At 44.7% G+C, this 22,707-nt stretch overlaps 8 protein-coding genes across 8 annotated transcripts, besides 1 other annotated feature; 5 read left to right on the forward strand and 3 right to left on the reverse strand.

Annotated features, from left to right (window-relative positions):
* Positions 1–258: a repeat region.
* A 1,059-nt stretch (positions 259–1,317) lies between these two features.
* Positions 1,318–3,354, forward strand: FPSE_09581 (uncharacterized protein; the record flags this gene model as incomplete). Its single annotated transcript, XM_009262698.1, has 4 exons — positions 1,318–1,461; positions 1,998–2,273; positions 2,329–2,954; positions 3,000–3,354. The coding sequence occupies 4 exons, from the start codon at positions 1,318–1,320 to the stop codon at positions 3,352–3,354; spliced, it is 1,401 nt and encodes a 466-aa protein (XP_009260973.1).
* Positions 3,355–4,169: 815 nt separating this feature from the next.
* On the forward strand, positions 4,170–4,991 carry FPSE_09580 (uncharacterized protein; the record flags this gene model as incomplete). Its single annotated transcript, XM_009262697.1, has 1 exon — positions 4,170–4,991. One exon carries the CDS (start codon positions 4,170–4,172, stop codon positions 4,989–4,991), a length of 822 nt encoding a protein of 273 aa, XP_009260972.1.
* A 19-nt stretch (positions 4,992–5,010) lies between these two features.
* FPSE_09579 (uncharacterized protein) lies at positions 5,011–5,394 on the reverse strand (the record flags this gene model as incomplete). The annotated part of the gene is made up of 1 exon (XM_009262696.1): positions 5,011–5,394. The coding sequence occupies one exon, from the start codon at positions 5,392–5,394 to the stop codon at positions 5,011–5,013; it is 384 nt and encodes a 127-aa protein (XP_009260971.1).
* A 420-nt stretch (positions 5,395–5,814) lies between these two features.
* Positions 5,815–6,598, reverse strand: FPSE_09578 (uncharacterized protein; the record flags this gene model as incomplete). Its single annotated transcript, XM_009262695.1, has 2 exons — positions 5,815–6,224; positions 6,283–6,598. 2 exons carry the CDS (start codon positions 6,596–6,598, stop codon positions 5,815–5,817), a joined length of 726 nt encoding a protein of 241 aa, XP_009260970.1.
* Positions 6,599–8,033: 1,435 nt separating this feature from the next.
* Positions 8,034–8,536, forward strand: FPSE_09577 (uncharacterized protein; the record flags this gene model as incomplete). The annotated part of the gene is made up of 2 exons (XM_009262694.1): positions 8,034–8,348; positions 8,402–8,536. 2 exons carry the CDS (start codon positions 8,034–8,036, stop codon positions 8,534–8,536), a joined length of 450 nt encoding a protein of 149 aa, XP_009260969.1.
* A 4,477-nt stretch (positions 8,537–13,013) lies between these two features.
* On the forward strand, positions 13,014–14,090 carry FPSE_09576 (uncharacterized protein; the record flags this gene model as incomplete). The annotated part of the gene is made up of 1 exon (XM_009262693.1): positions 13,014–14,090. One exon carries the CDS (start codon positions 13,014–13,016, stop codon positions 14,088–14,090), a length of 1,077 nt encoding a protein of 358 aa, XP_009260968.1.
* A 3,202-nt stretch (positions 14,091–17,292) lies between these two features.
* Positions 17,293–18,761, reverse strand: FPSE_09575 (uncharacterized protein; the record flags this gene model as incomplete). Its single annotated transcript, XM_009262692.1, has 2 exons — positions 17,293–17,945; positions 17,999–18,761. 2 exons carry the CDS (start codon positions 18,759–18,761, stop codon positions 17,293–17,295), a joined length of 1,416 nt encoding a protein of 471 aa, XP_009260967.1.
* Positions 18,762–19,685: 924 nt separating this feature from the next.
* FPSE_09574 (uncharacterized protein) lies at positions 19,686–22,508 on the forward strand (the record flags this gene model as incomplete). The annotated part of the gene is made up of 3 exons (XM_009262691.1): positions 19,686–21,223; positions 21,359–22,121; positions 22,203–22,508. 3 exons carry the CDS (start codon positions 19,686–19,688, stop codon positions 22,506–22,508), a joined length of 2,607 nt encoding a protein of 868 aa, XP_009260966.1.
* Between the last annotated feature and the right edge of the window lie 199 nt (positions 22,509–22,707).

The following is a 22,707-nucleotide window of genomic DNA, read 5'->3' on the forward strand; positions in this document are numbered from 1 at the left end:
TATATTAATAAGTAATATATTATTATTAATAAATAGAAAATTAACTATTTTTTTATAAAATATTATTATAAAGGAAATCCTTATAAATTTAAATTAATAATAAATTAAAAAATAAAAATTTAAATTAAATAGTTTTTATAACTTTTAAATAATATTATATTATAATTAAATACTATTATAATAGTAATATAAAGTGTTATAAGGGATTTAATATATATTTATATTTTATTAAAAATTAAAATTAAAGTTATTTTAAAAGGCTTAAAAGGTAAAAAAGAGTCTAGCTTTATTTAAAGACTATAATATATTAGGTTATTAAGAATTATCTAATTAAATAGTAAAAATATAAAGTTAAGGATTTTTAATCTATTTACTTACTTATTAACTATATTAGCACTTTAGTATTATTTCTATTTAATATATAAGGGAGATTTAGTTTTTTATAGTAATTTATTTACTATTAATATTACTATCTTAAGTTTAAGTAAAGACTAATAATATAAATTTAATACTAAACCTTTACATTCGCTAAAAGTCTTTATCTTATTTTATAAACCTATAGCTAATTAGAAAACCCTGCTGCCTGCTCAGGTATATTTCCTTAAGGGTTATATTAAGCGGCAGCCATGTATAACGAATCATAGCTATTCGTTGACCTTGCTATCAAACCATAATATATAAACACAGATATTGACGAATGAATACCTGACTAGCCCAACACGTGTACAGAGGTCTCAGTCCGGTAGTCACAGTCAAACGTAACGTTTCATAGGGAGCTCATCCTCCCCTGGCTTATTCTGTCTAGTCCGCATCGTCAGACCCCACAGTAAGCGGTGATGCAGTTTTAAAACTAAGCCTAAAGTTCCCAGGAATCTCTGCATGTACATGCCTGATCCGGAAATCAGATGTTGAGCCCTCAATACCAGAACGAAGAAATTGTATCAATTGGCTAAATCTGTATACAGCGACCTCCACTTTCGGTGTTCCCGAATCTATCCCTAGCAATCATCAGTTGAACGGTTTATCCTGCCGTGGGGGTAAAGTTCCGCAGCTGCATCAACCCACGATAGCTTCACGACTCTAAGCAAGTAAGCATATGCGCTACAACGAAAAGCTTACCGGATTTGACGTCTGACTCCTGCAGTCCCTCCGTAGCAAGAGTTCTAAAATCAGATCATACAGAGACAAGAGTTGACAAAGTTGTAGTATTGAAACATAAAAGACAGCTTTCGTCCATCGACTAATGTCAATTTTCCAAACAGCCTTACACTTCTGGTCCTATCACAAGATTCCTGAATCCCTGACCTTTCTACCAGGATGCTCAAATCAATTTTCATCTCCGCCCTTGCACTGGCTATCCCAGTTGTATGCGGCGATACTACAGAACCATCCGCCGTACAGTACTCGCTCGGAATGGATTACCGCTGCAAGCAAGACAACGACTACTATATCCCAGATGGCGTGTGCGCCACTCTGGGCGGCAATTATTACATGCAGATCAACGGGATAACAGATACCTGCCGTGGTGAGTAAAGCGATTAATTCGAGAATAAGTCAACGTTTCTCATGCTTTGTAGTCTTCATTTATAAGGGGAAGAGCTGTGATGGAGATGAAATACAAGTCCACGCCGGGGACTTTTGTCATTTAATTTGGAAGTATCATACTATCAAAGCTTTCTGTCATTAAGTTAAAATTGGTTTCCGCGACAGCTGGTTTTGACCAACGGCTTTGTTTATTGGTCACCACCGCCTCAGTGTGGCTGCTGTCAAATGAAACCGAATTAGCCGCCAGAGTACTGCTGGGGACCCAGTGGCTAGGATAATGAAAAATTTCAACCCGTCTTTGCTTATTTGACAAGTTATCTTTCTTTGTTGGCCGAGGCTGAAAGTATTTCGTTAATTTTTTATATTTTTAGATTTATCGTGAAATTGTAATAATGAAATTTAATCTTTGAAAAAAGGACTGAACTCCTGTTGTTCAGTGATTTTAACCCTAGGGCGCCTTTGTCAACAGACTCGGTGTGAAATTAACACTCGCCCTGGGCGGCATCGGCTACGGTATCTACACCATCAGCATCCTTCTCTACAATCACTTTGGAAATGATATCCGAGGTTTCCATATCTTTGCTGGTGTTCTTCTTGGATTCTGTGCGGCGATGCTGTGGACTGCTCAAGGCACTATCATGATATCGTATCCACATGAACACCAAAAGGGACACTACTTTGCTTGGTTCTGGGGGATCTTTAATCTGGGTGCTGTCATCGGAAGTCTTGTAAGTTCCCCATTCAAGACACTCCATTCATGTACCTCACTAATGTCTATCTTAGATCCCACTTGGTAGCAACATCAACAGCCAGGGAAACGTAGATGTCAATGACGGTACATACATCGGTTTCATTGTCCTTATATTCTTTGGGGCAACCCTGGCTCTGTTACTCTGCAACGCAAACGATGTCATCCAGAAGGATGGTTCGTATGTTATCTTGATGAAGAACCCGACATGGCAAAGCGAACTGCTCGGCTTGTATGAGACGATCCGATTTGAACCCTTCGTCATCTTCCTGTTTCCCATGTTCTTTTCGTCGAATTGGTTCTACGTTTATCAGCAAAACGCCGTCAACGGTGCGTATTTTGCGACAAAGGCCAAAGCTCTCAACAGTCTCCTGTATTGGCTGGCACAGATTGCTGCTGCTGCTATTTGGGGATACCTACTTGATCTCGAATATCTGCGCCGGTCTGTCAGAGCCAAGATTGCTCTAGTCGTTCTTTTTGCCCTCACCTTTATCGTGTGGGGTGGAGGCTATGTGCATGAAAGAACATACACGCGAGCAACGACTGAAGAAATGGGGAAAGATGGGGGTAAAGAATGGGATGATGCAGGATATGCTGGGCCGCTTGTTTTGTACATCTTCTATGGCTTCTATGACGCTGCTTGGCAAGCTACCGTCTACTGGTATGTCTTCTGACACGGATACCGTTGTATCACTGACCATTACAGGTTCATGGGCGCTCTTTCGAACTCTGGCCGGCGCTGCGCAAACTACATTGGTTTCTACAAAGGCATTCAATCAGCCGGCGCCGCAATCTCAAACAACCTTGATGCAAGAAAGGTATCTTTCAAAGCACAATTCATCAGCAACTGGGTCCTATTAGCTTCTTCGTTGGTCATAGCCGCACCCGTCATCTTTCTCAAGATCCGAGATCATGTCGCGATGGCAGAAGACCTTGAGGGAACAGATGAAACCCTAGCGGATGTCGCTCCGAGATATGTCCTCACCCAGATGGGTCGCAACGCGGAGACTCATGACAGTAAGGAACCGAAGCAGAACGGTCCCGGGTTTACTGCAGTCTAACTGTGATTTGCAGTGGAATTTGATGAGTTTGATAGTTCTACCAAGCTACTACGCCGTTGGTGAGGCGCGGTTGGAAAGATTGACATTTCGTTGACTGTCTATAACCAGAATTGTTTTACTACGGGAATTAAAGTAGTGGTTAGTATCTTAGTGATATTTTACTACATGTATCTAGATGATTAGTATTTTCATGTCTTGCATTCGGCATGATACATTAATAGTTCTTCGTCATCTCAGCAAACGATGTGATGCATTCTATAAACATGCTGATGAGCAGCTCGCTATTCGTCGGACTAATCCTGAAGCGTACGCTGGAGTTCTTTCAACTATTCGGTATATCACATCTCATCGATAACTAGATAATATAACCGGGTATCTCGCTAGACGAAAAGCAGAGTCGCAGGTGATGAGTAAATGGACAAGAAGAATAGTGGAGCAAAGTGCGGCTTGAAATTACTGATGTCTGTTCTCCACAAAGCTACGTAGGATCCATATAGCTGCTTGTTTATGACAGCTGTAGGATTTTCGGTCGCTGCGATGAACTCTTTTCTGTTACAGGCCAGCTAGGATCAGTAGATGCCAAGTAACCAGTACGTACTTGATTTGCGTGAGCTTTGTTGTATTTCAGATAATATTCTCAACAAGGTTTGGATGATGTTGCAAGGTACCTAATTGAACCGTTGATCGTTGACGATTGGCGAATCTGTCACGTGCGGATACACTGAGCGGGGTCAATGGTGGCAGAACTTGGCATGACAGTGAAGAAGAGCAACAACTGCAGGTACGATAATAATAATTTAAGGTATCGCATCAACATGCCGTCAATATCTGAACGAGACGAGTGGATCCTTTCCCAAACAGCATCTGAGCTGGAGCACTTGAGAGATAAGGACGATTTGATCCATCTAGACGAAGCCATCGCCTTTTGCAACTACCTCAACGGAGAAACAACAGCCATGGCGGCTGCACAAAACATCACGGTCATGCTGCGGCCAGCAATGGAGCAGTGTGAATACAAGCCCGATGGCCCAGGTCGCATACTGACTTTTATTATCTCCTACTTGTGGCGATTCGACGAGGACTGCGACAAGATCCTAGATCTCCTGGTCGCTATTCAGAATCTCCCCTCTGTTCCCGGCATACGTTGGTCGAGATTGCCACCTTTCAGAGCATTGTGGGATTATTTGTATACCTTTAACCGGCGTGATAACCTAGACTTCCCCTTCTTCAAAAAGGTTGGGACCTTGGAAGCAAAGATGTATCTAAGTGGTCTTAACCCGGTGGACGACAACTGGGCCTACAGAGCCATCAATGTGATGTGCCTCGAAACACAGGAGCTCGAACTCGTCATCCATGAGATACACCCGTGGCTTGACGTCGCAGGGCCAACGTTGGTGAAAAATATGGAGCCAGCCCAACTTAAATGTTTTGAAAGGGCTGTGAGAGGTCGGAGAGAAAAAACATACGACATAGAAGCTACCATGTACGAGCATTGGGAGCACTGGAAGAAGAGATTCTTGCAGATCAGCTGCGACGAAGAGTTTCTCTCGCCCGAATCCAGAATGATGGCAGGGAAATGTCATGAGATTATGAAGGGCCTTGTCGTTGCCCAGCCCGATCCTCCCACGGAAACATGAACCAATATCTTCACAACAACTATTCCCCCAACTTCTCCGCCCTCATATCTTTTGCTGTCTTTGTCCTTTCAGAGTCCGTCTGATCTCCCGTATTGGCCGTTCCTTCACGCTCCACCATCATGATGACCGCATTCTCTGCAACGGGTTTATGCGTCACACCCTTTGGCACAACATATATATCGCCTTCCTTCATGACCACTGGCTCTTCGCCTTGGATCTCCATTGTCAACTTTCCGGATAGGAGATAGAAAAGTTCTTCTGAGTCTGGGTGGGCGTGCCAGATGAATGCACCGTCAATTTTGGCGACTTTGACGTCGTGGTCGTTTATTGAGGCGACGAGACGAGGGGACCACTTTTCGGTGAAGGAGGAGAGGACTCCTGGAATTGAAGTTGCTTGGGGCATATTGTTTGCTTTTTTGTGTGTTTTCGAGGGTGGGTAGGTTGATGAGGTGATTGTTTTTGGCTTGTAGAATTATCCTCTAGGTTGGAGTCTTTTATATCAATGTCTTCACGTTGGGGTCTGAGAAACGCTCCACTCTGTTGCTCACAGGGCGTCAGCAAGGGCGCAGGCTAAGGAACACCATGTGGGGAAATAAACAATGGAGGATTGGTAATCCCACAAATTCTATTGCTTTCTGTCGTAGAAGTATATCCAGTTAATTGCCTCAAAGTCACTAGACTAGCTCATAGTTTAATTTGACCTACACTGTGGCTCAGTTGCTGTCTTGAGCTAAGATACCATTGCCAAATTCAACCCTGTCTCAAACAAGTGACGATAACGATAACGAAAACTGATCTCCATAAGCTCCGTTCCTTAACCGTTTTACGAAAGAAATCCTTCCCGTACAAGCTGCATCCTCAACTCAGCCTGGCTCTTCTCTATATATTCCTCCCTATTAATTCGACCCTCCCAGAGTTCTTTTGTCGCTTCTAAAGCCACGCTCCCAGCAGCAACACAACAAGTGCCCATTACTCCTGTCAAATCTCCTGGTGTAAAAAAAAGGCTCACGCCTGCAATGACTGAACCGCCACCAATGGCAGCACCAGCCAGGGTGAAGTATGTCAGATCACGGGCAATACCAGCCTCTTTGGCCCTTTTCGTTAACAAGGCCGGGAAAGTGATCTTGACCGCATTATTGCCGACAAGGTCGACGAGAAGGCGGACAAAGTCTTGGCAATTCTTTCTAACGACGTTGTATTGTGTTTGGAGCGGACCGTTCCAAATCAATTCGGCTGTCTCAAGGATCTGATTAGCTTGCAAAGAATGGCAGTAACGATTTTATGTTCTTACACATGTACTTTATATCCTCGTGAGTCCATGGCCTTGCAGTATAGCCCAGCGGGTCTCGTTCTGTGATTCGTCTGCCTTCTTCGCGCTTCACCCTTTTCCATTCGTCCTCAGGTAAATATCGTGTCGAGTACGCGCGTTGGTTTTTCTCAGATGACTTAACTCTGGCCAGCTCGTAGCAGTAGCCATTGATGCATATAGCCCAGTGTCCGATGACGTCGACAGTTCTTTTCCAAAACTTGTTCTGGTCGGCTGTTGGTGTAGTAAAAAGGTATATCGGGTAGCCCGTGTTGCTGCTTCGTTGAGCTAAGGTCTGCATGACGACGACGGGCTATTGTTGGTTCGTTCTGATATTAAATGTCGTAGTTGCTAATGAATAAACGACAGTGTCTTCAAAGAGTTTATATGTACATTCTATCTAACAAGAAGTCGGGATTATAGGGGCCGTTCTTAGGTCGGGATTCCGAATTATCCCCATCACGGTCTATGAGTAATCTTCTTCTAGGACAACGGTAAGCTGACATCCATGGACATAACCGCGCCTTCACATGTCGGAACCAAAGTTACCGGATGACTCGGATTGGTAGAAGTAAACTCGGATAAGCAGGAAATGTTAGACGCGTCAGCCCTACGAACAACGAGGCAGTGCGTTTCATCCTGCATCTGATTCTTTTTCGGCTCTGCCAAGCAACGAAGCGCTCCCTTTCGGTTTTTTCTTTTTCTATTTAAGATAGTCGTCCATGGTGAGATTGTATCCGTTCATGGCAAGTAGTTCAATAAAATATCTTTGATAAGCTAGAGAGATTCTCTACTGAAACTCAATATGTTATTATTGTAAGATTTGACATAGGGAGATCATGTTAGATGTTCGTTTTTCAAGGTAAAACTATCATAATTCTACCACTATCCTGTGAAATACCGCATTTGGTAAGTTTATGTTAATGAGGCAGTGCTTTCTTGGCATTTCCAGTACATTATCGGGCTGAAAGGCAGATGATGCCCCATTGTCTCGCCCCCTCTAATTACCACAGTGCACTCAACAAGCATTCTGCCCCAAGATATCGTATCTCGCTTCCAAAAAATTGAGGCAGTGCAAATAGATTTCGGACTTATTTTGCCACTCTAGGCAGACGTTGACAAATAGTCAGACACTTGCCTGTGTCTTATCCTATCGCCAATCATAGTATGCGATAGCAGGTGTAGTGGGTGACCTCCCTTGAGCAAGGTAATTGACGCATTAGACGCGTAACATCTGTGGCGTTTCACGGTGCTTTTTTACTGACTTCGCCGAAGAGCCTCACATAATATCAAAATGTTCGTTTCAACATTCTAGTGCATAGATAAAGAGTGATCCAACACAAGATATAGTCTGAAAGCAACATTCACCAACATGAAGTTTCTCTTGTCAACCATGTCACGCTGGCGAACGGCCCCGCGTTTCGCCCGTCGCATCTTGTTTAACATTCTGACCTTTACATACTCTGGTGCATATAAGCATCACACTCGAACTCCCGTCCGCACGATTGCAGAGCATCAAGATTATCTCCAGAATAAAATGGAAACGATTAAATCATTGGCTCAGTTCCGTCAGCTCAAGGCAGAAGAGCTGAGATTTGTTCAAGGAGCGGTAATTTGACCCGCCCGTAGTGAATCAAAAGAAACTGATAGACTTCTTCAAGGCAGCCTTGTCCGGCGCAGCAGCAATTGGCGTATTCTCGTGGCCTACCACAGAAGTGGTGATATGGGCTACCAAGATGTTTTGGAACTGGGGATTGTTTTTTTCCATATTCGCTCTTATTAGTGCCGCTCATCAACGGCTTCTTCGATATCTGCCAGAGAAGGTAGATCAAACGTTTGATCATCAACAGATCGAAGTCGCACTTAGTCTTTTTCTCTGTCCAGTAGTGGACCAGAAAAATGAGGAGAGAAAGATAAGTTGTAAGATGCTGTGGTTTTGGCAATGTCCTACAATGCTTATGAGCTATTCTTGGGTATTCTTTGTGACTGGCTATACACTACACTTACTCACTCCTGTTTTTGGTTCGCCTGCCGCTAATGTTTCGAAAGAGGTACGTCTCGACTGGTCGATATTTTAACTTGCACAAATGCTGATTCACAATAGGTTTCTGGTCTTACTGTATGTGGCTGTGGGCTGGTCGTTCTCAACTTCATATTCTGTGGAAGTCTTTGTCAGCGCCGTCTTTCGACGGCGAAGCAAAAGTCTACAACCACTGCCAGCGCTGATGCACAGGTTTAAGTAGAACACGCCTGAGTTAATATCTATCTATAGAGAGCCCAAACTTCCCCTATCTGAGTAGCTATGAGAAAGAAATTAGAGCGCTGTACGAGAGAGGGAGACCTATAGCTGCTGTGGTCCTATAGCTATTGCCCTGCTAGGGTCTCTCTAGATAAAGCAACAACAATACAACCACTGTACCCTTCGAGTTCATATCTATATTATTATCTCTATAATGATAGTAATAGTAGAAAGGAGGTCCTTATTAATTGAGAAATACTATTACCCCGACTGGCATGATGGATCTTTGAAACTTTTGTATTAAAGTGATTCTAAACTCGAAAGTATGATATATTCCTACTTCGTGAGATCTCCATTGGAATCCAGACGTAAATTAGTTACTGTTCTGTATTTGAGGTACTGTGCGCCTGGTCTGGCGAGAATTCATTAGGCGCTTGAAGGTTGGTTCCAGGATGAATTGGTCATGCAAGTACGTGATAGAGGCTTGAAACAAACAATATAACAGGCTCTTCAATGTACCCTGACCTGACTGTTTATCAGGCGTCCAATAGTATTCATGATGTTGTTGGCTGTGCCAATAGATCCCGGGAGCCTGATTTATTTCGAGCGGGGTCAGATCATCCATCATCAAGATAAAGGCTTCCCAGGATAGAGAAGATACAGTCTTTACTGATTTCTCATCTATTCTTTTCCTATCTCAATACCGAAATGGCTCAGATATTCGAGCCGAAGAAAGGCGAGGAGCATGCATTCCGGTTTGATGCTACCCCAACGTACCTCTTCCGACTATATGCACCATCGTCTGCTGGTGAGACAAACACAGCGCAAGTTTCATCCCCAATCTGCAAGCCAAGACTGCAACGTTTTTATTGTGTCGAGGACTATGGAAGAGATATCCTGAAGGCCACGCCAGAACAGGCAGCTGAGAGGTTAAAGCTCCATCTCCGTTGGGAATGTCGGATAACTTGCAATCTAATGTCTTGGTCAAGTTCGTTGTTGTTCTTGCTCCAGTATGGTATGTATCGCCATACGAAAGACAATGAGCCACCAAGTTTGTCCGACATATATCTCATCATGATCGATACACGGAAGTTTCCAAAACAAACATTTCTTCGCGATATTGATGCGATTAATCATTACTACCCATCAGAGCCCAGAGATGGTAAACTAAAAACGCTCAAAGGCTTGCGCGAGGGAGACTATTGCTTTGGAGAGTATCTCACTCAGGGCCCCCTTGATATTTTAGGCAAACACAGTCGAGTCTCTATGCAACAACTCATCAATACCGGACTATTCCACTTGTGTCCTCCTTTGATACCATCGAGTTAGAACGATGGGACTCGCTGGCCAAAGGCTGTGATCACTATTCGAAAGTCATATTTCGACCGCCGCCCGATGGATCAAATACAAGCAGAAACTGCGAGGTTGATGGCTATAAAGTCTATGAACGAGCGGCACATCTTTCCATTTGCTGTTATGCTGTTTGCATTGCAGGACCGAGACGCAGTTGATAAAGCTATGCACGAAAGTCTGCGCTTGATATTTGGTAAATTGGTATGCAATATTCAGTAACATTTACTAACACGTCCATCTAGATGAAAACATCGATATTGACAATATCACGTATGACCTTGAGAGTCATCGTATGAAGTAACTCAACCAGTTCAAAGCGATAATGGAATTCTTTACGAGCAACAAGCAGGAAATCCTAGGCACGCGTGATTTAATGGCAGATACTGTAGGCGCTATACAACGCTTATCAGTCTCTGCAGGAGATCACTAACTGGACAGATAAGGGTTACGAGGCTGGTTATATAAACAGGGTAATCAATTTCATTAAACTATACTTTAAAATCAGACGAGTAGGTTATTATATATTTAAGTCAGTTGTGCCGTGTCTACCTTATCGGTATCTGAGAGTAAAAATGCTTGGCATTGGACAGATCATTGACTGACTTGTCTTAGTAGACTCCCATTTCGGTAGCACAAGGCTGACAGGCTACATTTAGGGACACTCTACCCCTCCCGATAAAACATCACTAAAATCAGATCTATCAATTATCCCATTACCTTCGAGGTAGCGCACAACGGACTGGCCCCCAATCAACTATCTTGATCAGTCATATCTTCACCATGGCTGATCCCCTTTCAATAGCAGGCACTGTTGTCGGCATTGTGTCTCTAGGATTACAAGTTTCCCAGGGCCTCATAAACTACATACAAGCAGTCAATGGAAGGAGGGACGAAATTCAAGACAGCATTCGACAAGTTCAAAGAGTGGTTTCACTACTTTCTAGTCTCAACAGTGTAATTTCTTTTGATACAAAGGGAGGTACAGAATCGATACAAGGCAGCCTTGTCAATTGTTACACCAAACTTGACAGGTTACAGAAGTTTCTCAACGGACTAAAACGCCACCAACAACCAGCGAACGCCTCAAGAACTGTGCGAGGCGTGACACGTTCACTCATTTACCCGTTCCAACAAACGAAGCTGAACTCACTTCTTCAGTCGTTGCGGAAGGATCTCGATGATCTTAGACTTGCTATGGAGATTATGTCATTGTATGGCGTTACTCCCTTACTCATCTACATTTTTTAACTTTGTTAACTATCACTAGAGATCTTCATGTCACCATCGACCACAGAACTAAGCTTATGTCACAAGAGACTACTGCGAATTCAGCATACCAGAATGAACGAATACAGGCATTGCGAATGCAAGTTCAAGAGAACTCCGTTCAACTTGACTCTTTAAGATCAACGATATTTTGTGCCCTTAAAGGTATCCACGACCAGCTACATCAGACACAATGGGACATTCATGACTTTGGCCAAAAGGTTGATGGACGATTGACAATAATTGAATCAAGCATCAATACGATCTCTTCCCATAATGTGGTCACGGCTGAGAAGATGGAAGAAATAACACAGACATTATCTTCCCACTCAAAGTCACTCTCAAACATGGTATAACACTCTCAACTATCAGAGCATATGACAGAAGCAATGGCTGACCATTTTATGCTTAAGGGAATACATATTTCACCAGTTCAACCACATACCCGGACTACAGACATTGCACAAGATCATTGTATCAACCCTCCAACACTCGGCAGCTCCACGTCAGGGCAATGGGGCCAAGTCATGGATCTTCCCTCGAAATGCAATTGTGCGTCGACTTTGCCCACAACAAGGACGTCATTCGCGCTCTGGCATTTGAAATTTGAACTCGAAGTCCAGGAGCAACACCATCGATCATGCGAACTGTTCGGTATACATAGAACCAAGAAGCGAAAAGCCTTTCTACAGTTCCCGTTAAAGGTGGCTTGGTTTTCTGCCCGCATGGCTTTTGCTTGCTTGGAATACACAACCGGTACCAGCAACGCCGGCCACTCTGTTCGGTATAAGAATGTCGTTCACAGCAATCGTAGCCCTGTGATTCAAATCATGGACGAAATTTTTGAATGTGATGTCAAATCAAGGCCTGGGACACAAATAGTTCGAGACATTGAAGCAATCGAACGTCGAATATGGTCAATGTATAGAGACGGAACAGCATCCCCGTACGACCGGAACGAGTATGATTGGAGCCATGCAGAGGTCAGTAAATCGCACATTACAATTTTTAACAAACCTAACAGTAGCCAGGCCTTCTTTACCGCATTCGTGGATACCATGTGGGACTATTGTTTACTAGATAAAATGATGAAAGATGATAAAGTCCTTTGGGCAGTTCTACAGGTCTTTAGGAAGTTACTTGAGATAAATAACGATACTGATGGGACTTTGTAAGTAACGAGAGACGAAATGTCGCACGCCTCGATCAGTCCAGCTCTTGCCGCTAATTGCGCTTTCTCTACAACAGGTTCGCTACTATATCAAAGTATGAGGATTGGTGGCAAAGTCTCAATCTAGCTGAGACAAAGGCTCAGAATGTTCATGACTTTTTATGCTGCATGGCAAAGGTGTCATGTTTTAACGATCGAGATATCTATTACCTTACTTGGCATAGTCCAAGTGATCCCCTGAAAGATTTTATACAAGCCGGTCAGTCGTCGTCACTCTCGTTATAATTATTTAACAAACCTTGGCTGATAACATCCATAGCTGAAGATCTTTCACCGCTGCACAGAGCGATCATCTCGCAGTCTTTGAGTGACCTTGTTGCATGTGTCTCCAAGTCTCCCAAGTCAATATTCGAATCAATATCAGTGAATTGGAACGATTCATCTGTTGAAACGTGCACGGTTCTTCACTTGGTCAGCGATTGGCCGGAGGGATTGCAATACCTATTATCAATCGACGCAAAGTATTTCTTGGATACGAGTCGTTGCCCTGAACGATATTCACCGCCAGTTGTTTTAGCATGCCAGGCGAATAATGCAGAGTCTGTAGCCATTTTCTTGGAAGCAGGTTGCCACCTTGACCTATCTCTTCGAAGTGGCCCTACTTTCTGTAGCACTTCAACAAGCTGCATGGAAGTTATCGCATCTCATCTTGCAAAAAGAAGGCTCCAATTAATCAAGTTCGCACAAGAAACACTTAAAATATTTACTGGAAGCACCACAGTGGCATTTGCCGATTTGGCCGTCGCCAGCATTTGCAACACCCTTGATAAGGCGAATATTACTATTGACCCGATTCTTCGCGTCGAAAGGGACTACAAGTCGATTTATTCCTGCACTGCCATCCCTGTTAAGCACTTCCGCATCTTTTGGGACAACGGCTTTCGTCATGGAGAGTACTATGACAACCTTGGTCTTATGCCCTCTATGACATATCGCTATCATATGTTCTGTCCTCCTACCCACTCGGAAAACTTCAATTTCTTGGACTCATATTCCTGGATGCGTGATAATGGATTCCTCGATGTCACGCCTACAGACCCTCTCAAACTGGGACTCAATCTTTCGTCTACAGCGTATCACTACATCGGGGCTATGTTTGGTTCTTTCCATGATGTCAAATCATTACAAAGACCAAAGCAGGAATCAGAAGATGCTTGGTACTTGATACAAGAACTCTCAAGCGTTCAAGTTGAGGACAATTGCGACTGTTGGTGCAATGAAAATAATCATGGATGCTCACCAATGAAGCTATTTCTCAAGTCTCATCTTGACGAGCGACATTTTGGTGACAAGGTGGACTACGATATACTGCAGCAAGTCATCCTTCGTCATACAATGTTTGAAGAATCACACTCTCACCAGGGTGAGAACCCTCCTGATTTTGTCACTGAGCTTTTGCGTCTTCTTACGTTTGAGGCTCTTGAAATGACCCACACATGCTGCACATTCGAAGTTATCAGCGATGACATTGTCACCGATCTTTTTTCTACAGCAAGCTGCAAGCCTGCTGCAATATTTGGTTGTAGAGCCGAAAAGGTTCGAGAAATTCGTTCCTGTGATGAAGAGAGATTAAGTGCACGTCTACTTGAAGATTTGATGTCAGAGTTTACTTCACAGCTAAGGCGACAGGGCTCAGATGCGCAGGCATTTGAACGTTTTATCACGGGTTACTGGCGGCGGCGAATATCAGAAATACCACCCTAATCCCCAAGTTCTGAGTGAGATGGAGCAGCATCAGATTTTCAGGGGGTTCAAGGCCTCGTCTGATGTGAAGAAATGTAAGTACCTCATGATAAATTTCTGAGATACAGCAGATAACAGATATCTAGATGTGCTGCCGAAGAGGGTCTTGCGCCTCCTCGGTAAGGACTTTCAGCTTACAGAGCTTGACGTTTCAGAAGACGACAGCACATGACAGTCTGAGGAGGAATCTTTATCCGACATCGGGTCATTCTGCGGGTATTGTCCCATGCAAGGTACTAGTAGTGGCGGCCATGTTAGTGGTCGCGATGATATTGAGAAAGAGTCGCTATAGAGAGATTTTCATAAATATACTACGATCAAATTTTAGATGTATATGAATTGAAGCGCTTTGGGTACAAACCTCATTCAATGTTGTATTCTACCATAGATATGTTCAAACAGTCCTTCACTTACCACTTTATATCAAGTTCTGTCTCTCCGCTTCTCGAAATGCTTTTTGGCACATCATCTTGACCAATCCTTGATTCTGACTGTAACGAGCCTGTTCGTTCTCGCTCGCGAGTGTGGGGTAGGAAAGTCGACTGCGGGGATAAATGATGTTCCGTAAACCCGAAGCGGCCCCCCACCTTGGAGATCACCAGGCAGGCTGTGAAATTCTAAGCGCTCTTGCCAAAGTCATCGTAACAAAGTTTTGTTCTGCCGTCATCTTGCCGAAACCTTGTTTTCAGCATCGCTCTCACGATAGCGGGATAGGCTGCTGAACATGAAGGTCAAAAGTATACTTCGCGGTCTTTTGGTGCTAGCAGCTTCTGGGGTAGCCCTGACAGGTGCGCTACTCTTCCCCACTGATTCTCGATACCCGACGCTAATCCTCAGTGTCAGACACGACCCACGGTTCCAGCGGACGCTACGACGCCAAATTCCACTATCGACCAAAATATCAGAAGAATTGGGAAGGATGGGTGATGCCAGAGGAGCTAGCTCCTATGCCGCAGTGCATCGCTCAGCAAGACCAAACCGCATGGCTGAGTGCTATGAACCGATGCACCAGACATCGATGCATCAACTACTTCATCGTCTGTACGTATTTTATGTGGCTCACTGAACTGAGCTGCCTCAGCGCCGAATTCTCTCCAAGAACCGTCAAACCCTACATGGAATATTGCAGTCGATCGATACTCGCCAAAGCACAACTTGCCAACTGGATAAAGCCAATCACCGGTCGGGACTGGCTCGTTCACGTCGGCGACACCAACGACCTCCAGGGTCTATCGGAAAGAAGCTTGACACAAGGATATGACTTTCTCAGCGTCACGCAAAAGGCACCAACATGCCTCAAAAAAGCGACATCTCCATACCACGAGCCTTTTGACCACGTGCTGGGATCCTGCAGATTCACGGGCAAGACACTTCACAACGGCAACGCAGCTCGACCCTGGGAATACAGCATCGCTCGAGAGTCCATTATTTCCCTTAGCTTTGACACCGTCGGTTACGATCTGACAAACCGGCGCATCTCTTCGGGCGTATATTTTGACAAAGAGTGTTTCTGCAATCATTTCTCAGTAGATCCACAGAACGAACCATGTTCAGATCAGCTGGAATTGACAAAAGCAAGGCTATGGTTGCACGCCATATGCGGGTCTTCAAAGCTCCCACAGGACTGGGAAAAGCCGTTGAAACTCCTCGGAGTAGACTACATTTCGGAATCCAGATGGGCACAGTCTACGGACATCCCCAACATGCCGCAGAGCATCACAAGAATTTCACGACAATGCAAGACTAAGGCCTGCAATACCGATCTTGAAGGCTTTTGCCACGTGGAGACCGCCATAGACAGGACTTGTGTTTGCAACAAAGTCGACTACAGCCTCTGTAAAGGTCCGTGCCAAAACTTCGAGTCAAGAAGGCAATACGATGAGTGGCTATATACACTATGCGACGACGTCTGGCGTGATTGGGAAACACTTAAGCGCGGCGATATGATCCCATGGACTTGGAATCTTCGGCCAGCGAATCGGGAAGTTGGGACATGTCCCTCCTACTCGATCAACATGATCAGCATGGCCATCACAAATGTGGCAACCTTTCTGGCCGTATCCCTCGGGGAGAGATGCTTCCGCACCATCACTAGCCTCGAGCCCCGTCCGAAAAGCCCGGCCTGGGTTTTGAGAGGGCTTTTTCTCGCCGTTATTATATTAGGCGGCAACTGGGCCAATGCCAAATATATCCAGAGCACGCCTGGTTACGAGGATATTCCCATCTTCCATCTATTGCTTCTTTGGTGTTCACTACCTCGTCTCGGCTGGCTCGTTATAGCACCCATGAGTATTCAAAGTTCTAAATCGAGGGAACTGGTAACATCATGCTCAGGTCTTTACGCGGAGGCTCTTCTGCAGATTCTGAACATGTATTACATGACTGAGACTGTCACTCGTGGAATGCAGCACTTCTTCCATTTTGGTATCGTGCCTGACCAAGAACTCGGATATTATGCTTGGTTCATGTATGGTGGAGCGCTCCTTTGGCTTGTCACTGTGGCATTAATGGCTGTAACCATCATCCGAATCATGCGTCGAGTATCCACAAACCATACTACCGTCTACAGAGTAGTAGGGGACTTATCGACATGCGACAATAACGAATGCAGGCCAACACCTGACAGAGGTGTCAATGAATCACGGTTCAATCCTGAGCGGAGAGTTCCAGTGGAGTGGCCTAACTACGGTACCATTCCAGCGGTGGCTGGGCCCAGTCAACCTCCCGAGATTCCAAGAGAGCCTCACCTGAGCCTGTATGTTGTTTTAAGTACTGCACTGCCTGTGATAGTCCTCGCGCAATGGCTCTTTTGGATCGGATTCATTCGTGTCAGTGGAACAAAGTAAGTCAACCTTCAGTAATGAATGAGATGTTCCTGTCTAATAGATTGCAGTTACTGTCCTCCCTCACTCGGCATCTTAACCTATGTATGGACAATTTCATCTGTGATTGCCGTTGGCTTAAAGTACATCATTTAGACTAGGATACTTGCCTTTCTGAGTAGAGACTTATCATAGGCTTAGGCTCAATGAACTTGATAGATAGGATGAGTAGGGGTACGAAAGTATGATCAAGTGAAAACGTTTTTATTGGGAAGTGAAACAAAAAAGAAAATCGAACCTTTATCTCTCATGATGCCATCTAAATGTCCGTGCCAATAAATCTATGCTTCGGTCCAAGTAATGCCATGAAGAATCCTATCCCTCAATGCCAGATATGGATAAAGTTTCCCAATACTAGTGAGCTGATCCGGGTCCAGGTCTAAGTGTTCGACCGAAAACTCAGCACCCTCCACGTCAACAACACCTTTCCAGCTCTCCCTTGTTTCCTCTGACATCTTAAAGGACCGGGTTGACTTCCAACTTATGCAGCTACTGTATCGGTCGAGTCTCTGATACGTAAAGATACCAGCGCAAGATGGCGTGGGGTGTGGTGGCATAAAGCTGGGTGAGCTGAAATACCAGAGTTCAAGAGTCTCAAGCTTTGGCATTCCCTTCGCAACCTTCGCTGTAGCGCATAGGAAGTCATCGACTACGCCGTACTCTTTGGAAACCATGGTCGGCGAGGTCAACGCCAGCGTCTTCAATTCCTTGAAGTCAGATGTGAAAGGAGGAGTGAAGAACGATACGGCATCGAAAGAAAAAGAGACAGCAATATTTTCCAGATGACCTGCCTCTTCAACTAGAGATTCCCGTAGGGTGGTGTTCGGCTGCGATTCCCTCGGCCTCGTCACGCGACGGTGGTAAGCAGTGTCGCTTTCTTCATAGAACGATATATTTTTGCAAGAGCGCGGCACTCTAAAGAACGCCCTGAACTCTATACAAGATTAGCATATGACCAGATAGATAGGTTAAAGAAAAAGAACATACTCATATCATATAATGTATCGAGGAGTAAATCTCCATAACACCAACGCTCAATATGCACGGATTCCAAAGATGGCAAAGCGAGCATGATCCTTGCAAGGGTGAGTGAGCTAATATTTGGAAAGTATCTCCGGCGAATAAGCAGCTTGGAAATACATTTTACCGAGGGTATGTAACACTCCATTGAAGGTTGGAATCCAAGGTCCATGCGACCGAGCAGAGATGATGCTTTGTTGTGCCATGCTGGTTCCGATTCCGCCAAAACACCGCCAAACAGCATCTCGCTAGGGAGCTCAAAGATTTCCTTGAACACTGTGTCGGGCGATCGACACCGTGGCACGCTTCCCATTGGATGGATATGGTTCGTTTTTGGGCACTTATCACGCCTTTCGATACAGGGCAGTATACCTATCTCGAGGGTGATATCACGGTTATGCCATGTCGAAAGGATCCCGAACAAGATCCAAGTCGCCGCTTGGAAGCAGTTGCGGCTGATCGTGGGACCTCTGTCCAACTTGCAAAGATTGAGCTCCAGCAGGATATGCTTGACGAGATGTGTGCGGTCTTTTGTGTAGACGCAGAAGTCCTTCAAGTCCAATAGGTTCACTGTCAAACTCCGAAACAGTTTTCGTTCAATGGCATCTTGCCAAGGTTTAGAAACGGTGGCCAAGATAGATTTCTCGATGCTGTCTTCATGTTCTCCCATGGAAAGAAGATAACCTAGTATATTCAGTTGAATATCCAATGGTAGATTGGGACGAGACATATTTGAAAGTATGGTCAAGTTATCTTTCGTGGAGTGTTTGAGAAGAAAGATCGATGTGACTGGTAACTAGGAAGGGACCCGTCTATTTATATTATGAGAATAATTAAACTTGGGGTCATTGAAAACTTTGATCATTATGCTCGTGTAGTAATGCGGATAAGTCCCAAAGTCTGTGAGTTTAACTTTACAGTTCGTCTAAAACATACATATTTCGGACTTATTCTTTACATTTTACTCAGCCAGTGAAAATGACAAATGTCGCTATTACATTTGCACATATTCAAAGCAAAGTCAGCATTTAATAAAGAACACTGTATCATCTACGAATCTTAAACACCGCCAGAATTCAGTTGTTACTGTATTAGCCATACATTTATTCTTGCTGGGAAGGTTAGTTATTGACTTTGGCCAATCTAAGGCTTAGATACGGGCTTCAAATCATAGGCTCATTAATTACAAACTGTAAAGCATTACAATAGTGACACACCAAGTTCCTCGACCACAACTTGGAGCAAGCGATGTGGCATGTTGATCTGCCTACGATAACGTGACTCAAACAGAATTACCATGGATGACTACCTCTGATATCTTACCATCAATTCCAGTCATGAACCATCACGAAATTCACTATCCCGACCTCATACTACTATTCTGGCCGCTAACGCCAATATCTTCTGTCACTACAGTAACCTCAGCGTGAATTAACACGTGCACAGACTAATTATCGCCAAACAAAATGCCTCAGATATCTTGCCCCATACCTGGTCAATCCATTAGACATCTAGGCGACAAGACAGAAACCAGTCATACCGAAATGCGTGAAACAACGCTTGAGAGTCTTCAAGACAAAATCATAATGACTCTTCAACTTTTGATGAATCGAAAGGTGAAATTCGGGGCCAGGGAGAACCTCTAGTATTCGTGATGGACAGTCCAGAAATAGTAATGCGCAACGACGGCGTACTGACTAGACTGATACCAGAAAGCGCCGAGGGCGATCTCTCTAGGAGCATTCGGTTGAGAAGTGCTCACCAGCTCTGCCCCGCATACAAATCCTGCTTGAGCCATTTCTGCAAGTCTCAGGTTGATCCAAAGCGAATGAAGAACAACGTGCTGCATTCCAATTCTCTCTCAACTGTTTTCACGCCTACAGAAGGACAATGCTTCATTTGCAGTCAACTCAGGAATAGAATTACGGAGCTGAACCCAGGACTGGGGCCAGATGTATACTCAGACTACAGTATTGTGTGCTGCTGGAGCACGCCCAGAGACGAAGACAAAGAGACGAAGATGTGGATGGTGTTGTTCAAGTCACCGGTCCCAAATTCACCAATACATATCTATCAACAGATCTTGCAGCTTGGGCTGTGGTCGAAGAAGGACTTTGGTCAATACTTCGACAGCAACACGAACCACGGCGAGTGCACGGATCCTGGTTTGAATGAAAGTCGTACTGATGGCACTAATGATAGTGATTACACCAAGGAGCTGGCTATATCGTGGCTAGCACGGTGCATTCAGAACTCTGATGGACAACACGATATATGCAACAAGGGCGACCAAGACTACATTCCCACCCGTCTTCTGGATGTCCAACACGCTCTAGAGAATAATGTAGTGCGTCTATTCTGTCACGATAAGGAAGATAAGAAATTTAAAGGCGTCGAGTATGCGACTTTGAGTTACTGCCGGGGTCCTCATGCAGCTGAACAAAACCCTTTGCTTTTGACGAACAATCTCGAAACTTGGCAAACCGAGGGGTTTACCTGGGATCGACTTCCGAAGACTTTCCAAGATGCCTTCAAAATCGCGTCTTGGTTAGGTTTGAAGTGGATATGGATCGATTCTATGTGCGTCATCCAGGACTCCAAATCAGACTGGAAAATTAAGACGAAAATGATGGATCAAATTTACTCAAAAGCTAGAGTCAACATTTCAGCTCATTCTGGAGAGGACAGTCAGTCAGGATGCTTTGTGCAACGAAAATTGACCGATATCACTCCGCTCCAATTTGCTACCCAAGATCTCGGGGATGAGTGGATAGTAACAACGGACGACACATTCAAATGGATGAACTTTGCACCTTCACGCACGCGAGCCTGGGTTCACCGTGAGAAACAATTATCAAGACGAATTCTGCATTGTGCCCCAAAGGAAATGGTCTGGGAGTGCTGTGCCCTCGGCAAATCTGGCTTCGCTAGTGAGACGATGTCACGAGGTTCTCCCAGTGACAAAGTCTTCAACGGAGAGACGAAATCCCAAATTCAGATTGTAAATGCCTCAAATACTAATTTGAGCATGAGGGAACGGCGGGAAAGGCTACATATGCTGTGGAACTCTATTTGTCAAGACTTTGCAAACAAATCTGTTTCATATGTCTCGGACTTATCGTATATACTCTGGGGCTTGGCTGATGAGTTCCACAGTCTTTTCAACGGCGAGGAATACGTCTGCGGGCACTGGTGATCTAATCTGGCCGAGTCGCTCACATGGTGGATACCTGGTGTGAAGCCAGAGCATGACGGCTACCTGGCGCCTTCGTGGTCTTAGATGAGTGCTGGATGTCCGGTGCAATTAGCTCAACTACATTCGAATAGGCATAGGCGAGCTGTCGTCGAGATACAATCCGTCTCCAGGGCTTACGAGTCACACCCTGATAATGGCTTCGGCAAACATGCCCCCGGGTCGTCTGTTTCCGTGAATGGCTTCTTGCGTAGGCTACGCTTTGACTATAGCGGTCCTGAAGAAGATGACATCACTTTGAGTATGGTTGAGGAGGATGAAGATGGTAATGATCGTATCCGCCACATCGGTCAACACAGGAATCTCACAGGTGACCTAACATTCCGCTTGACGATGGACCACTGTCAGAAACTGCCCTCTTGTGGCCTAGATTGCTACGCCCTATTCACAACGTTACAGGAAACGGGAAACTGCGGGCGACAACTTTCCTGTGTCTTACTAGAGCACGACTCGGTGATTCACAACGGGCCTTATCAGTACCACACGTACAAGAGGATTGGTACAATGGATAACATCGGCGATTTGTACAGCTTTAAACTTCGTTATCGGGTTGCACCTTCGGTAAAGGTTCCGGAAACCGGCGTGTCACGAATGGATTCGGGGGATATTTGTACGGGAGACGACGTTTCAGAGGATATATGGAACTTACTTTCACAATACCTCAGATATGTCCGTTGGGACGTCATAAGTCTGTTCAAAGAGAACGGAATACCAGATACAAGTGGATACTCATCGTTAGAGGAGGATGAGGAGGATGATAGCGAATGGGAAGAATGTTCTTTGCCGTCTCGGCCTCAGAGTGTAACCAGACTCAACGACGACGACGACGAGACAGGAGTACGACCGGTATCTCCCCACGCATTAACCGAGAGTAAAGGTTTACCAGATGATATGAACGCTGCCGTCGAGGAATGACAGATCGAAGATGCAGTCGCTGATGAGATGCACCGCCAAAGGCTACGGGACATTGTTCTGTGTATCCATGACCACCGATTCTCGGGCCTAGCGAACGTGGCTGGTACCGAGAATGGAGCCGAAGTAGCGGATCGGCTGCAGCAAGTATTGTCATTCGAATCGCAGACGGTGGCTTATGGAACCAACATACGGGAACACCCAGGGGAAGTCTTGTATCAGTTTGATGATGTGCTAGACATGTGGCAGAAGAGCCATGGTGTAGTCCCTTGGTTAGAGAGATTGGAGACTTCTGTATTTACGATAATTTGAGCATTGAACTTGCGCTTTGGAGACTGTGCCTTGAGCTGCTGAATTAGGTAGTGTGATATAAAAAATACCTCAGTCATTGTCCATGTGCAGTATTAATATGTTACTTCACAAATGCAAGGGATGTATAGGTTGGTGAACTTGTATAATATTGAACAGAATCTCATTATGTATTGTCGCACATTATGCATTACCGCGTCTT

The sequence above is a fragment of the Fusarium pseudograminearum genome, chromosome 2 (assembly GCF_000303195.2).
Source record: "Fusarium pseudograminearum CS3096 chromosome 2, whole genome shotgun sequence".
In the NCBI taxonomy this organism is placed as follows: Eukaryota; Fungi; Ascomycota; class Sordariomycetes; order Hypocreales; family Nectriaceae; genus Fusarium; species Fusarium pseudograminearum.